The sequence below is a fragment of the Triticum aestivum genome, chromosome 3D (assembly GCF_018294505.1).
Source record: "Triticum aestivum cultivar Chinese Spring chromosome 3D, IWGSC CS RefSeq v2.1, whole genome shotgun sequence".
Lineage (NCBI taxonomy): Eukaryota > Viridiplantae > Streptophyta > Magnoliopsida > Poales > Poaceae > Triticum > Triticum aestivum.
In genome coordinates this window covers 153,776,472-153,791,439 of record NC_057802.1, presented here as the reverse complement: position 1 = coordinate 153,791,439, position 14,968 = coordinate 153,776,472, and the positions used below count along the sequence as shown (strand labels likewise).

Genomic DNA, 14,968 nt, shown 5'->3' with positions numbered 1-14,968 from the left:
CGCCTGTGCCACAAGTCCACGCGCGCGGGGCGACTCGTCAGCAACCCGCGTCGGAGTCAAGCAAGCACGGGCCCCCGACGCACAGCCGTCCACCTGCTGATCCGTCACCGGTAGTGACGCCGCCATGTGTTCCTGCCCAGCTGCTGTCTTGCTAGTCGGAGTCGAGGCACGCGCCACTCCTGGCAAGGCTGGTCCACACTTCGGCGACAAGACAAGTGGCTCCGTCGGAATGGGTGGCAAATCGTGCTCAGCAGCATCATCACTATCGACACGATCACTCCACAGTGGAGGCGGTGCGGAGTTCGGCGTCCCAAAGGACCCAAACCTCAGAGTTTGAACTGGTGGGGACTGTTTTCGGTAAAAATGAAAAAGAAAGAGAGAAAACAGAAACTGCAAACGCCAATCTCACTTGTCTCATGCACGAAGGTTTCTACTGTATGCTCGTCCAACTTGATGAATCGGTACGTGTGACCGTGTCAGCGTTTAGTCAGTCACAAGGCAAGCCGCCAAAAGCATCAGACGCATACGCCAACAACGAACAGACACGAGTCGGAGATGCCCTCGGCAAGGCTGCGGTGCCGGTGCCGGTGCCGCGCAGCAAATAGAATTCGTTATCCCTGGTTCACATGCAGCCAAGCCGGCCAATGGCCTCCTCTCACTCTCACCCCCACCCCCACCCCCAGCTCTGAGCTCCCTCCAACTTCACATGATCTTCTAGTGTGATCTCACTCTCACACACATTGAGTTGCGCCCAGCCCCTGCCTCTCTGCTCTTGCTGTCCCAGCCAAGCTACTCACTCTCACATTTGCACATTCTCATGGCGGCAGCGGCGAACCAAGACAAGCAGCGGCGGCAGCTCATCCTTGCTCTCTTTCTCCTCGTCTTGGCCTCCCAGAGTTGGCGCTGCTGCTCTGCAGGTTACGGTAGTGGGCAGGAAGCTGATAGGGTGGTCTTCCTCCCCGGTCAGCCAAGGAGCCCGCAGGTCTCTCAGTTCGCCGGGCATGTCACCGTGAACAAGCGGAATGGGAGGGCGCTCTTCTACTGGTTCTTCCAGGCTCAGTCACAGCCCTCGCACAAGCCTCTCCTGCTCTGGCTCAATGGAGGTTTCTTACTTTGCACTTATTCACTTGTCTGTTCTCTCTCTTTTATTTTACCTCACTTATTTCAGGAAATGTTTTGTAGAGATTATCTTGTGTTCCTCGCGGTTCAGTAATAATTCGGTTGCTACTTGGGGTGAAAAATAAACAACTTTTTTGTTCCCTGCACATGCATGCAGGACCAGGCTGCTCATCAGTTGGATACGGAGCTGCTTCTGAGCTAGGACCTCTCACGGTGAGCAGATTTGCAGCAGGGCTCGAGTTCAACAAGTTTGCATGGAACAAAGGTGTTGCAGCTTGCAAGCATTGCACTTGTGCTAACTTATTATGAATTTATGATTATCCCAACGGTACTACCTACGTAAAAAAAAATCTGAATATTGGTATTGTTCTCGATTGACTCTTGCCAGAAGCCAACTTGCTCTTCGTGGAGTCTCCTGTTGGGGTTGGCTTCTCCTACACCAACACATCCTCTGACCTCACCAACCTCAATGATGATTTTGTAGGTAACTGAGTATTCTTTTCGGGAAGTGTGCTTGCTTTTCATAACTGTTTGAGGCGTTTTGAAATGTTCATCAATTTCTATTTTCTCTTTTGTATAGCTGAGGATACATATAATTTCCTGATTAATTGGTTCAAGAGGTTTCCGCAGTACAAGGACCAGGAGTTCTATATCTCAGGAGAGAGCTATGCAGGTAAATGTTTACATCAACAAGACACTTTTCTTCAGGCCTTGATTTCCAGAGTTGATCTTAGTAACCTGCAAACTTAAATTTTCAATATAGTTGTCCTACATATCTGACAAAGTCATAAAAATTAATAAGTCGACCTGGCCTTTCAAATTAGGTTCTTTACCAATTCCTATTTATTTTTGTGTAATCCATAAATCATTAAATTTAAATTAATTGGGCAATAACTGATGTTAAAGCATACTCCCTCCGTCCCAACTATAATAGCGGTTTTGACACTTTTTGAGCGTTTTTGACACTACACTAGTGTTAAAAACGCTCTTATATTTTGGGACGGAGGGAGTAGATGGGAAATGTTGGTGAGAACATTTTAAAATATTAATCCTGGCAAGTCATGATGCTTCTGTAGTTCAGAGGAAACTTAATGGTGGATACTATGATCATCTCATTTTCCCCACCAATTCCTGCCTACCTTCTTTTTGGCCATTTTAGTGTTCGTTTGACCCGCTTTTGTCTAATTTTGTGACTCATTTTCTACAACATATTATCAAATAAGCACACAGCACAACACGGTTCAGCAACCTCAGATTGGGCCCTATGTGTCTTGTAACCTGGGAAAAACAGAGGTTTTGTTGGAAGTACCATACCATGGAAACAAAGCAAAGTGAATAATATTTTGGTGGCATGGCCCTTTAGATTGGTTCTGGTATTCCTGACATATCAAATGGTCATATCAGACCTTTGTGATATTTCTGCAATTCCTTTTTGTATACCACTGACGAAGAATTTTAAATTTTATACAGGTCATTATGTGCCACAACTAGCTGACCTTGTCTATGAGAGGAACAAAGATAAGAAGGCCAACACATACATCAACTTTAAAGGGTTCATTGTGAGTATATAATTTGATAGCTTCAGTTGTTTATATTGCTGGTTTGGCCAGTGGCCTTGTTCATTCTTGTTTGAAAATGGGATGACATAGTTTATTCTTTTTTAGAGTTGATAACTTTGAAATAATTCATGTATTTCCTGGGATGATTTACATGAAAAACATTGCATACTTATTTCTGTGAAAATTAAAACAATCCTGGGATTTGTTAACCTTCTGATGAACTTCCCTTTTTTTTTATAAATGTATATATTGCCTAGGTTTCCTGTGGATAGTTTGAAATTTTATAACATCATAACATTTATATTGGCCCAATGTAGGTTGGCAATCCATTAACTGATGATTACTATGACTCGAAGGGACTGGCCGAATATGCTTGGAGCCATGCAGTTGTATCAGATGAAGTTTACGATCGCATAAAAAAGGATTGTGATTTTAGAGCCTCAAACTGGACCGATGATTGCAACAAAGCCATGAACACCATCTATGGACAGTACCAGTTGATCGACATATACAACATTTATGCGCCCAAGTGCAATCTTGGACAAACATCAGCAGCATCCGTTGTTGATAAAGCACTCGAATATAGTGACCATGTAAGGGACAGACAGTTTAAATTAGAACTTCTGCTTCTGAATTTCTAAGTATGTTAATTTCTTTGGCATGGTAGGAACCTTTCAGGAGGAGAATTAGGTTGTTCTCGGGATATGATGAGTGCTACTCATCTTATGCTCAAGAGTACTTCAATAAGGCAGATGTGCAAAGGGCACTTCATGCAAATGTCAATGGGATGTTGCCTGGGAAATGGCAAGTTTGCAGGTGATTTCTGCAGACCTTTTCTTTTTTTATCTATGAAGTTTTAATCTAGTAGTTACAACTCTGAGTTGAATTATATCATGGGACATAGTTTAAAATAAGCGTTGCAATGGTTATATAGTTTTGATGTGATTCTACTTTGTGTCATTAACATTCTATCCAGGGACTCCAAACAAATGTCAAATGGACACTACCGACTCAAATTCGGGAAATGCTCAAAAGAGATCATTTTACACGTGGAGAAGAAATTGAGCATGTTAATATGAATTTGACTTATTTACATTTTCATTTACCATGCAGTGACTCCATTCTGAAGTCGTACAACTTTTCGGTACTTTCCATTCTACCAATATACTCCAAGCTCATCAAAGCAGGACTGAGAGTCTGGCTCTACAGGTGTATTTCTGCACCTTGTACCCTACCACCATGTGTCAGTTCTCATATGCATTCAAAGTAGACATTATTTGTTACTTCCATATACTGATATTATCCTCCCAAATTACTTTCGGTAAGACGGTGACCTTAAAACACAATTTTGCTGTTCTCTGATGGCTTAAAAATCTTACAATAGATGTTCTTTTCATTGGCATGTTAGAATAGGTGCTATGTTGGTGTTTCGGAATCGGCAGTGACCTATATAATTTTGTGGATGCAGTGGAGATGCGGATGGCAGGGTCCCAGTGATCGGGTCACGATATTGTGTGGAAGCACTTGGCTTGCCTATCAAGTCACAGTGGCAACCATGGTACCTGAACAAACAGGTCAGAAATTCTGAACAATCAAGTGAACATTCTCTGGGGCTACAATGATACTGCTAGTTAAGTTAGTTTATGAACGGAATCTAGACTCCACTGGCCCTGACGAGAGAGACATTTGCACTGTAGGTTGCTGGAAGATTTGTGGAGTACCATGGTATGACCATGGTGACAATAAGAGGGGCTGGCCACTTGGTACCCCTCAACAAGCCCACAGAAGGGATAGCGCTGATCGACACATTCCTTCTTGGTAAACAGCTTCCTACACACCGATGACGGTTAAATTTGGGATCAGGTGACCTATGACCCAAAATGAGTTCAAGGAGAGTTTATGTAGGAAGCATAACATAATGCATAATTTCCTCAAACATGGGAATGTTCTGATATGAGGGCTGATCCTTTCCGTGGATGAGTCTGTCTTAAAAAAATGTTGATGTCCCTTTTAGAGATGCTTGGTAAATTTTGCATTGATCAGCTGGACATGTATTGATTAAATTGAGCTAGCGTTCAAGAAATGACAGGTGCACATGCTAATCTTTTTTAACGGTCAAGGCTTAAAGTTATCTCCTCAAAAGTAAATTAAATCATTATGAATCACTGTAAAGGTCACCCCATTAGTTGAAAAGTTTTTTTGAACCACTTACCATACACAGGTAGTCGGTACAGAGTTCATATCGAGCATGTACATGGAAGTTAATTTTATGGCAGTCGAAAGAGGGTAACTACGTATGTGCCATAGCCAATTCAGCTTATGACATTTTGGCAATCTAAATTTGTCTTTCTCAGATAATAGCCACATGTAAATGATTTTCTTTTCAAAACAGATGCATAAGATTTGCCTCGTCCATTAATTAAGAAAGGAATAGAATTTGGTTTAAACATGCACATGACGACATATGCCCCTTAGTACAAAAATCATCATTCTCCTGGTATTATGTTCCCTAGTTTCTTGGCTCCCGCGGTGACCCAAAGTTCCGCATCATGTTTGATGTTGTTGAGAAGGATTGGAGGGGCGCTTTTATGTCAGAAGACATGGGCATTCCGTTCATTCCAAACGGTCCGGGAAATAAACATTGTGAGGGAGGCCATAGCTAGCCTTTCTATTGGGGATGCACTTGGCAGACAAATTGACCCACCACTCCATGAGGGATCGCTCCAAATGCCAAGAGGCGGTACCAATGGACCCAAGGTGAAACCACTCATTTGCCAAATTCCATAGCCTAATAGTGAAGCGGCACTTCAAGAAAAAGTGCATCCCAGATTCCTTTCCCCTCTTGCATAGAGGGCAAAGATCACAATTTGATCACCCACGCTTGGTCAATCCATTGATCCAAATCCTATCTTGAATGGCTAGCCAGCAAAAACAGGAAACATTCCCCAAACCTTCAGCAAGACCTGCCCCGTACCCCCCGCGTCGCCTCCCCGAGCGAGGCGACCGGGGCGGCCTCCTCTCCCCGCTCCGTCCAAAGCTCCCCGCGCCTCCCCCTTGCGTGGCCGGCGGTGGCGGCCTTTTCCTTTCCCTGTCGCGGACGCCCGGCTTGGGTGGATCTGCTCCGACGACGGTGCGGCTCGGCGACGGCGTTCCAGTCCTGGTCGGGTGGCGGCGAAGCGGTGGTGTGGCCCCTTGGCGGCTGGATGCGGGAGCTGGCCGGCGGCCCCCTACAGGCTCACATCTGGACCCTTTGGGCCCAATCTGGGTTAGTGCGGGCCGGTTTGGATTCCACCGGGTCGCTTCCGGCTAGCCTGGCGAGCTCCTTGCGAGGGGGGGGCGGCTACTGTGATGTGTCGGCTGCACCGCGGCGGCGGGAGCTTCACCGGCCCGATCTGGGCCTGGCGGGGTAGTTGGCCTGGTGTGCTCCTGCTGCTACATTTGGTCTGCTATCGCCTGAGCCCGTGGAGGTTGTTCCCTCCCACGCGACTGCGGTACTGTCGGCCCCTGTCTACGGTTGCTTCGTTTAGGTCCGGTCGGCCTCCCAGCGTTTGCCATGGTGAGGCATCGGTGGTGTCCTCAAGACTATACTGGCGCATGTTGGTGGGCGGCAAGCATGGTGGAGCCGACGGTTGGTCCTGGGTGGTGGGTGTGAGGGGCCGGGAGAAATCTTTGTCGGGTTTTGCCGGCACCGACGCGATGACGACCGGGGCGCCGCCATCCTTCTTGAAGGGCGTCGGGTGTACCTCTCCCCCACTCCCCTCCGTGTGTGTACCAGGAGAAATCCTAGGATCCGTTCGGGCGGCAGCGTCGTCGTCGCAGTCCTTCTTGAAGGTATTGCTTGGTAAGCAGCAATTCAGAAGCATAGGAGCGTGGTGGCATTCTTCGGAGCGCGCCGCGGTTGCGGAATACCGTCGCTTTCATCGATAGGATGTTGTTGGCATTTTTTTCTCTTGTTTTTCTTTTGGGCGTGATTGTACTGTTTGCCCCAGCGATGATCGAACAGTTGTATCGGGTGGTTGCTATATTAATATAGAGGGGCGAAAGCCTATTTCGAGAGGCAGCAAAAAATCTTGACCTTTGGAGGAGCCCAATCCTTCCAAACCATATGATCCATAGAAGAGTGGATGATCCCCAAAAATTCCACCGCTTAAGCGGAGGCCGCCGAGTCTTGTCCATTAGCCGTGTGTGAATGGTGCCATGGATGAGAATGAAAACAATGGGCCAATGATGGCACTGGAGTGGAAGCAAACGATGACGAAGAGAAATCAAGCGATGGAGGCAATGATATTTGAGAGTGCTATGTATTCATATATGCACTTTTGTTTGTAGTTGTGATGCAGTATGCTTGTGGTTTGAATTTGAAGTTGATTAGTGAATTTGAACTTGAAGTTGATATATTGTTTCATTATATGTTTTGTTTGATCATGGATTGTATGCGATTATAGAGCAAGAGAAGAAGGTAAAAAAGAATTGGCCTCCGGTTTTACATCATCTATTGAAGTGCCAGGAGTCACGATGACAAAAACGTCAGGAATGAAGTGTATGGTGCCCTAATAACGCCAGGACTGGAGTGCTTCATGCCACACGTGTTACACTTATCATTTGAACAGAAAAAAATGATATTTTCAGCAGAGAAGTAACAAGGAAAGAAAAATAACTACAGGAGATTCGAAAGAAAAGAATCCACAGGAAGAAAAATGTCCTTTTCTCCGGTGACCGGCCGAGTAGCAACTTGCACGGCCGGCCCGGCAGCCTACGATAGCAACGGCCGAAATCCAGGGCGACCGGGCCCCCACACGGAGCTACGTGTAGTCTATTTCTTCCGTGCATCTCAGAATTCGAGACCGATCCGATCGCAGCAGCAGCAGCCAACAAACAAACATACCTCCACTCATTGGAGAGCCGCTGCGCTGCTGCTCGTCGTCCCTCCCTCGGTTCCCCATTTCTCCACCTCGGAGCAGCCGAGCCGACGCTTCCCTCGCCGCCGACGTCTCTGTGACCGTAACTGTAAGTGATCTCCTCCTCCTCTTCGGCTCACAGTCCGAGCAACTTACTTACTTAGCTTGCCGTCGGGACTGAGTCGTTGGCCTGCTGTCTCCGTAGATTGGTAGATCCCGCCGTCGCTAGATCCGGCCGGTTTCTCGGCATTGGCTCGTCCGAATTTGGGAGGAGGAGTGCGTTCTCGGGTAATTTTGACTAGTCAGCGTTCGTCGGCTGGTTTGTTTTCTGATCCGGGATGTGCGGGAGAAAATTAGCAAGAGAATTATCCGGACTGCCACTGATCATGTTGGTGGTGCCCACGGTCCAGAGGGAACGAGAGATCTGCACATGCTTCACGCTCAGAATTGGGCATAATTTAAGAATAGTTCACCTCTGTATGTTTAAGATGGATAATTGAACAACCAGCTGGTGCAGTCAGCTGAGCAAACAAGCAAGTGAAGTGGCAGAGACCATGCGTGTGTCAGCAGAGCAAGAACAGGGGATCAGAAGGTCCTGTTAGATTTTCGGTCACGGAGGATTGTGTGCTTTATGAGAGCATTTTGGGTTGTCATGCGGTCAAACAGATTGCAGGCACCTGCTGGAAGTCCCGTCTACTAGGATAGCGTCAATTTACCTGGCATTCAGGGACAACCCGGTGTTCAGATTTGTATAGCAAGCAAAGAAAACACACAAGTAGTAGTCAACTAGTCAGTATTCTGACCTCGCCTTGTCATACTTAGGCTCTGGATGACAATATGTAGATAGAGTTTTTCTGTGTACCACTAGGGATGCGGGGGTATCAAGCTGCTGCTTCATTTCTGTATCTAGAACCATGGTAGGACGGTAGGAGGTGTTACCATTTAGAAGGGCCCCTGAGGCACTAGCTTGTTTTTGCCCAATTTTGTAAAGAAAGGATTGAACCTGATGGGCTAAAAAAGAACAATCTGTGTGGATCCTCTGGCAAGTTGTCGATAAAACAGATACTCGAAGGTTTCTGCTTGTCATGACAGGCTAACATTGAGTTTGCATGTACTTGAATTTTGGTCGATCCAATGGGCTGTAGAATGAGTCAATGTGCTGACCAGTGGGTTGTATTTAACCTTCTTATAAAGATTTCGAAATATATATGAAATATGAACAATGCTAGGGAATTAATAATATAAAACAGTTTGATCTGTTTACGTTCCATATATCCAGTTTCATATTGATGTTTATTTGTTCTATCGACCAAGAGATAAATACACGTTTCTTTCTTACTGGCCTTCCCGGGTTTTTTTTTGGATGGGCTCATCTAGAGGCCACGGTTTTTATGGGATATTAATGTTAGCATACCTGACGCCATGAAGATGGGAAGCATATAGTTTCATTTTTGAATGACAGATAGGAAACGTAGTAATACAACTAACAAGAGAAAAGTAATGTGCTGATTTCTGTAACTGAAGCACATTCTTTGACTTCGAGTAAGTTGTTCAGATTTGCCAACATCAATTGCTCATTATAGGGGGTACTCATCAGCTGAAAATAGTAGGGCGATAATATTTAGCTACAAGTAGCACACCCATTACGATTTAGAAGGCTGAGAACTAATCCAGAAACTAGCAGTAGAAAAGCTTGCTAAGGTTCCTTGATTATAATGTTTAAACCGAAAAGTATACCCATTTCAAAATACACCAGCTATTTAAAAATGTTGCCATTTTGTTCTGAGAGTCAAACTGCAAATAGTCAACAACATTGGACAATAGTAGCTTCTGTTTTTGGTTTATCTCAAACTCTATTGCTCAAACATTTCTTCCCTAAAAATGACTTTTCACTTTAGTGCTTTGTAATGTGATAAATACTAACATCTGTATGTTCTGTTTTTAGCACCATGTCGGGGATGAAGGATACCAATGCTGCTGGGCAAGATAATGTTGGAAATTCTGAACCTATGGACCAAAGTGGAGATAATCCCATGCCCTCGGCTCAGCAACAGGTTATTTTTTGGACTAGTTCTGAAGATTATATGGTCATTTAAATGTCAATCTTGTATTCTGGTTAACTGAGCAACAAAGAAGGTTGATCTCTATAGCTGGCATGATCAATTACTTGTGGTTAACATCAAGCACATTCTGTTATGCGCAGGAACAAGCAATCAAGAAGAAGTTTGGAGGATTAATTCCTAAAAAGCCACCGCTCATCTCAAAGGTACTTGAATTCGGATATCTCATCCCAAAATTGAACAGTCCATATCAGGTATCTGCATAAACAACACCAGTTCTCAGCATTTAAATTGCTCTTCATAATTGTAGGACCATGAGCGGGCCTATTTTGATTCTGCTGATTGGGCTCTCGGGAAGGTATTAAGTTATCCTTCTGTAGCTTCAGTCAATATTCGTTTGTTCAGTGCTTGAGTTCCAATGAACCGTTTTGGGGATATTTTGCTTTGCAGTCTGGACAGCAAGGTGTTGCGAAACCCAAAGGACCGCTCGAGGCACTCAGGCCAAAGTTGCAGGTACTACTTATCATATGCTGGGAGCAGCCAAACTTGTGTTTTTGTCAAGTTCAGCTTTGATTTTGCCTTAAAAAGTTCAGTTCTCTTGAGTTCTGAAAGCCTGCAAAATAAATGTGCAGCATAAACTCATCCCTGTACACTGCTCTTATTTCAGCCCACACGACAACAGCAACAGCGTTCAAGGAGCTCTATCTACAGTTCATCCGAAAACGAGGGTATGTTACTGATGGTTTTGCATGAATCTCGTCTTTTTAATGCGTAATGACCTGCCTACCAATCAGCCCCTTGTATACGCTGGAATGACCCCTCTAAACAATTAGATGCACAAACATGCAGATGGAGATGGCGCTGGGTCGGAGGACATGAATATCAACTGATCAACAGCGTGGAAACTCCTGTTGTCGGTGCGAAGGCGCCTCGTCGTCTGAAGAAGCAGCTTGCTTTCATTGTCTGTGGACCGCAGGGAAGGGATGTATGCTTGCGTCCATAGATAAGAAAAGAGACGGTTGTGATTTCAAGGACTGCGGCTGCGGGTTTGTAATTCATCGAACAGCTACCTTGCTATGTGCCCAAATGTTACTGTTATAGACTGGACCATTGTCCTATTTGTGAATGGATATCTCTGATTTTGAACACCCAGTGATGAGCGTACTACTTAACCATTCTGACATCCTGAGTTGTGTCTGGCCTTCTGAATGTGCGTCGCATTGTATGCATGTTTTTCTTTTACAAATATACTACAAAAGCACAGAGGGAGGGGAGAGGAGGTACAGAAGCGGGGAAACATTCTAAACCGAGCTAGACAAGAGTGCTGAGCCACAAACGAATAGCATCAACCTTGACTAGGGAAACCCTGAATTGTAAGAAAAAACGGGCATTGTTTCCTAAAGTTGTGAAACCAGGAGCTAGGGCTAGTGCTAATATTGTCAAAGATCTTGGCGTTTCTCTGCTTGGAGATGGAGATGGGCCGAGATGCCATGGTCAGGCTTTCGGTGAAGAATGGCTTTCCAAAGGTGGATTTGAAACGGCCTGTAAAATACTCTCTTATAAGTCTTTGTGGAGGGAGTATCATTTAAGAAATTAAGGTTGATGCCAATTTCCTGGCAGCATTTTTCTGTCATGAAAAGGATGGTCTCTGGTCTTCTAAGGCGATGGTATGGCATTGATTCGAGCTCAACAGCACGTGCTAAGTTTATCTGAAGTCTGAAGATGCTAGATGCCTAGACAGAGTCAGTCGTGCGGGGGTGGATAGCGCCGTGCCGTCTCCGTGTCAGTGGGACGTAGCGATCGCACGCACGCACGGGCACGGTATCATGGCGAAGCGAACCTCCGGGCCGGGCCGGGTTAGGCGCGGTGGCGCCATCGCCCCAACGTGGCCTGCCTGCTTTTCCATCAGCTTCCAGGAAGCTCGCTCGCTCGCAAAGAAGATGACTTGACAACACCAGGACCAGAACGACACGCCTGGCTGGCAGGCAGGCAGAGGCAGGCATGACAACTCTCACCGATCTTGATCACGTCCTTCCAGTTCCAGTACGTGCAAGCCATTTCCGAACGTACAGCTGAGCGCCACCACATTCTGCGGCACCACAAGTTTTTTTTTCGAAAAGGGGTATGCCCCTGCATCTGAATGATGCATACGGCTAATATTATTAATAAGCAAAAAATCCAACATAGGTCTCCAAGTCTCGAACAAAAAAGTTAAAAAGTAGCAACCATCAGCTACTAACCCGGGTACGTTATCCTCTCGGGAGCCAGCTGATCCCGGCGCTGCCTGGCCACGTTTGGAAAGACCGATCGGCCATGCCATCGGCAAAAACAAGCTGCCTACCTACGGATCCTTGTCGTCCCGTCCCTCCTCACTCGGCGTCACCTCAAGACAAATCCAGGGCCAGCTTCGGCTCTTTCTTTCTTTCGTTGCACAGCAAGATTCCCGGAGGGAGGAACGTGCCGCGCGCGGCTGGCTGAAGAACATGCGGCTAGGATAGGAGGTGGGAGAGGCCATCGGAGGAGACGTCGTGGTCGGAGAGCACAAGTGGTAGGGCCCCTTGCCGCACCAGCGCTAGCACGGCAGAGTACGTTTCGTTCGCACCGCACCGCACCGCACCGGCACCGGCACCGGCACCGGCACCGTTGCGACATCGGCGCCCTTTTCTTATTTAAGCTACAGCGCCGCGATGGGGCTCGCGGAACTGTGCCGCGATGCGTGCGTGCATGATCCGTGTTCGTCCCTTGACATGGCCGGTGCGAATGCGCGGTGCGGTTGATGATGATGGATCACGGATGATGACGGCGATGATACGTCTGTTGGTATTTTTATTTTCCTTTCTTTTGCCTCTTGTTTCGATTGCTCGATCAACTTATGCAAGGGTGTCTGCATGGAAGAAGAAATTTTCGCGGCTACATTTGCTTGCTCGAAAAACCTGTGGGAACATGGCTACTACATCGTGCTCCCAATATCTTGGAGCTCGGCCACCAACCGATCTTGTGGTGTGGCTTCGAATTCTTGAATTTTGCTGGCCATGGGCAGGTCAATACATGATTCTAGTGGTCCTTGACTCCTTGTCGATCCTTCTCCGTCAAGAACTCACAAACTACTACTTCGCGCTGGGATACAGCAATACGAACGAACGGACGGACGGACGGACGGGCGTATCCCGTACACCACCAGTTCCCGTCAGATGATTGGGCAATGATTCGACCGATCGACCCCATCGGAGTTTGGGCACTGATCGCAACCTGCATTTGATTCCGCCGTATGTACATCGATCGTTCGATCTCAACAACAAGAATAACATGTCAATTGGCTGCTGATTATTTTTTCTCTGGAAACGGTTTTGCCTCATCCATTAATTAAGCAGAAGAGAATTACCCAGTTAATTAACAAAAAAACCGGGTGAAAACCGTCACAACCGCTGAGCGGCATACACAGATATCCCCCACACACTTTTACAAAGAGTGCCTCCTCGAGCTACCACACAAGCGTTATCGTCATCAGTTCTCCCCAAACAGGTGTCATCGCCATCCCTAATCCCCGAGCAAGCGACTCCGACTTCGTTGTGGACGAACATCGACTCAACCCTCACTGTAGAGGCCGTGTAGAAACACATGAAGATCAATGCCAGAACTCGTGGAAGACCACCGAACGAATCACCTGTTGTCTGTCATCGTTGCCACAGAGGGCCCGCCGCCGCAGGTCCGACTTCACCTCAACAAACAAACCGAGGTAATCCCACAAGCACATCGGAGAAGAGCCGACTACCACTGCAATGCCTCTGACTTCACTTGCTCCATCATCGTTGCCACAAAAGTCTCGACGCCACACCAACACCTTCGACGCCTTCATCATCGTTTCCCCCGGAGTTATCCCTCATAGAGGAGGAGAGGGCATCCCGTCGATGCCTTCAGAAAGGTTACGACGTCTATGAACGCCGCGGTCACAAGCTCCAGCCAAAGCCAGAAACGGGTTTTCGCCCGGCCCTCATAATCCTTCGGTCGACAACGAATCCAGCAGCCCACCTTCCCTGGTTGCATCTCCACGAACTCTCAATCGCGGCAGCCTCATGACCGCATCACGCCGGATTCATGCTGTCCTATGCTGAAGAATGACGTGTCAATTGCTGTTAGTGTCTACAAATTGCACATGCAGCATGCATGATCCATTCTCTCAACTTCAGTTAATCTCGATCTTGTGCGCTCTCGATTTTACCAGTTAATTCCACACATTTCTGAGAGACCAAACCGGGCAGGGCCCTGCACTGCATTCCGGATTTTTCTTGTTAGTATTCTAATAGTAGGTCCTCTAAGGATGGAAAAGCCGGTGACTCTTTATCCGCTGCATAATTTAATTTAACTTACAGGTAGGAGTAGTATGTATCGATACACTAGTGTCAGGGCTGAGACGTCAATGCACATGTGGTACTGACCTGGCCTGACTGACTGACTGACGGGTGACTTGATCGCCTAAACAAATCTCGTGCCGTCGCACCCTAATCATGATCATGCACGATCCAATCCTGCTTCTCTTCTTTAGGGGATGATCCACCATACCCAACCATTCCTGCCAGGCCAGGGGCCTGAATAATTATGTATATCCAGCCCAAACAAGAGAGGATTGCTAGTGCTAGATGAGATGGCCCGTCGTCGGTCGTGGACGTGTCCACCGGCGGATTAATCTGCCCTAGCTCTCTCTCGCTAACACCAACAGCAAAACCGGTGAGAGACGGACGAGACGAGGGCAGGCATCATGCATGCATGTGACGGTTCAAGGAATGATTAGTCGGCGGGAGCTAGCTAGCTAAGCGTCTGATATGATTGCCTCCACTTTGGCTCGTTGGCGCTGTCGGGCGCTGCCCTAGCTGTCCGTCTGCCCGAGCCGCCGGTGCGTCGCGATGCGTGCGCGCCCGTCGTCACCGAGCCAGAAATGATTGGCGGCTGATCGATGATGCTCCGTCCGTCGACGGGTGTCCTCGATCGATCGGTCCCTTTTTCTTTCCACCGGTGGTAGTGGTTTGAACCAGTACGTACGTCTTTGAATTTGTGGCTTCTTATCTGTTTGCTTGACCCATCGCTGTATTGGTACATACTGGTATGCCCGGCTCCTAACAACATGGACGCGCTTAATAAATTTCGAATAGTTGACGAGCTGTATTAGTAGGGTTCGAAGAGCTGTGGCTGGCACATGCAGCACATGCATGCCGTTCATACCAAAGCACATGCATAGCATTGGCTCTGCTGTCTGACCATGGACTTTGGTTTACTTTTCGTTCAGGGCTCACCACGTTCTTGATCAGCGCAGCTTTACAATTTCGATGTCTTCTCG

At 47.1% G+C, this 14,968-nt stretch overlaps 2 protein-coding genes across 2 annotated transcripts; both read left to right on the top strand.

The window, feature by feature from the left end:
• Positions 1–669: 669 nt before the first annotated feature.
• On the top strand, positions 670–4,790 carry LOC123077998 (serine carboxypeptidase-like 26). Its single transcript, XM_044500382.1, has 10 exons — positions 670–1,103; positions 1,277–1,384; positions 1,508–1,603; positions 1,700–1,792; positions 2,590–2,678; positions 2,996–3,271; positions 3,346–3,494; positions 3,792–3,887; positions 4,147–4,252; positions 4,376–4,790. Exons 1-10 carry the CDS (start codon positions 818–820, stop codon positions 4,520–4,522), a joined length of 1,446 nt encoding a protein of 481 aa, XP_044356317.1. The 5' UTR covers positions 670–817; the 3' UTR covers positions 4,523–4,790.
• A 2,617-nt stretch (positions 4,791–7,407) lies between these two features.
• Positions 7,408–10,788, top strand: LOC123077997 (uncharacterized). The gene is made up of 7 exons (XM_044500381.1): positions 7,408–7,685; positions 9,522–9,630; positions 9,780–9,842; positions 9,947–9,994; positions 10,087–10,149; positions 10,304–10,364; positions 10,486–10,788. Exons 2-7 carry the CDS (start codon positions 9,526–9,528, stop codon positions 10,524–10,526), a joined length of 381 nt encoding a protein of 126 aa, XP_044356316.1. The 5' UTR covers positions 7,408–7,685; positions 9,522–9,525; the 3' UTR covers positions 10,527–10,788.
• Positions 10,789–14,968: the final 4,180 nt, after the last annotated feature.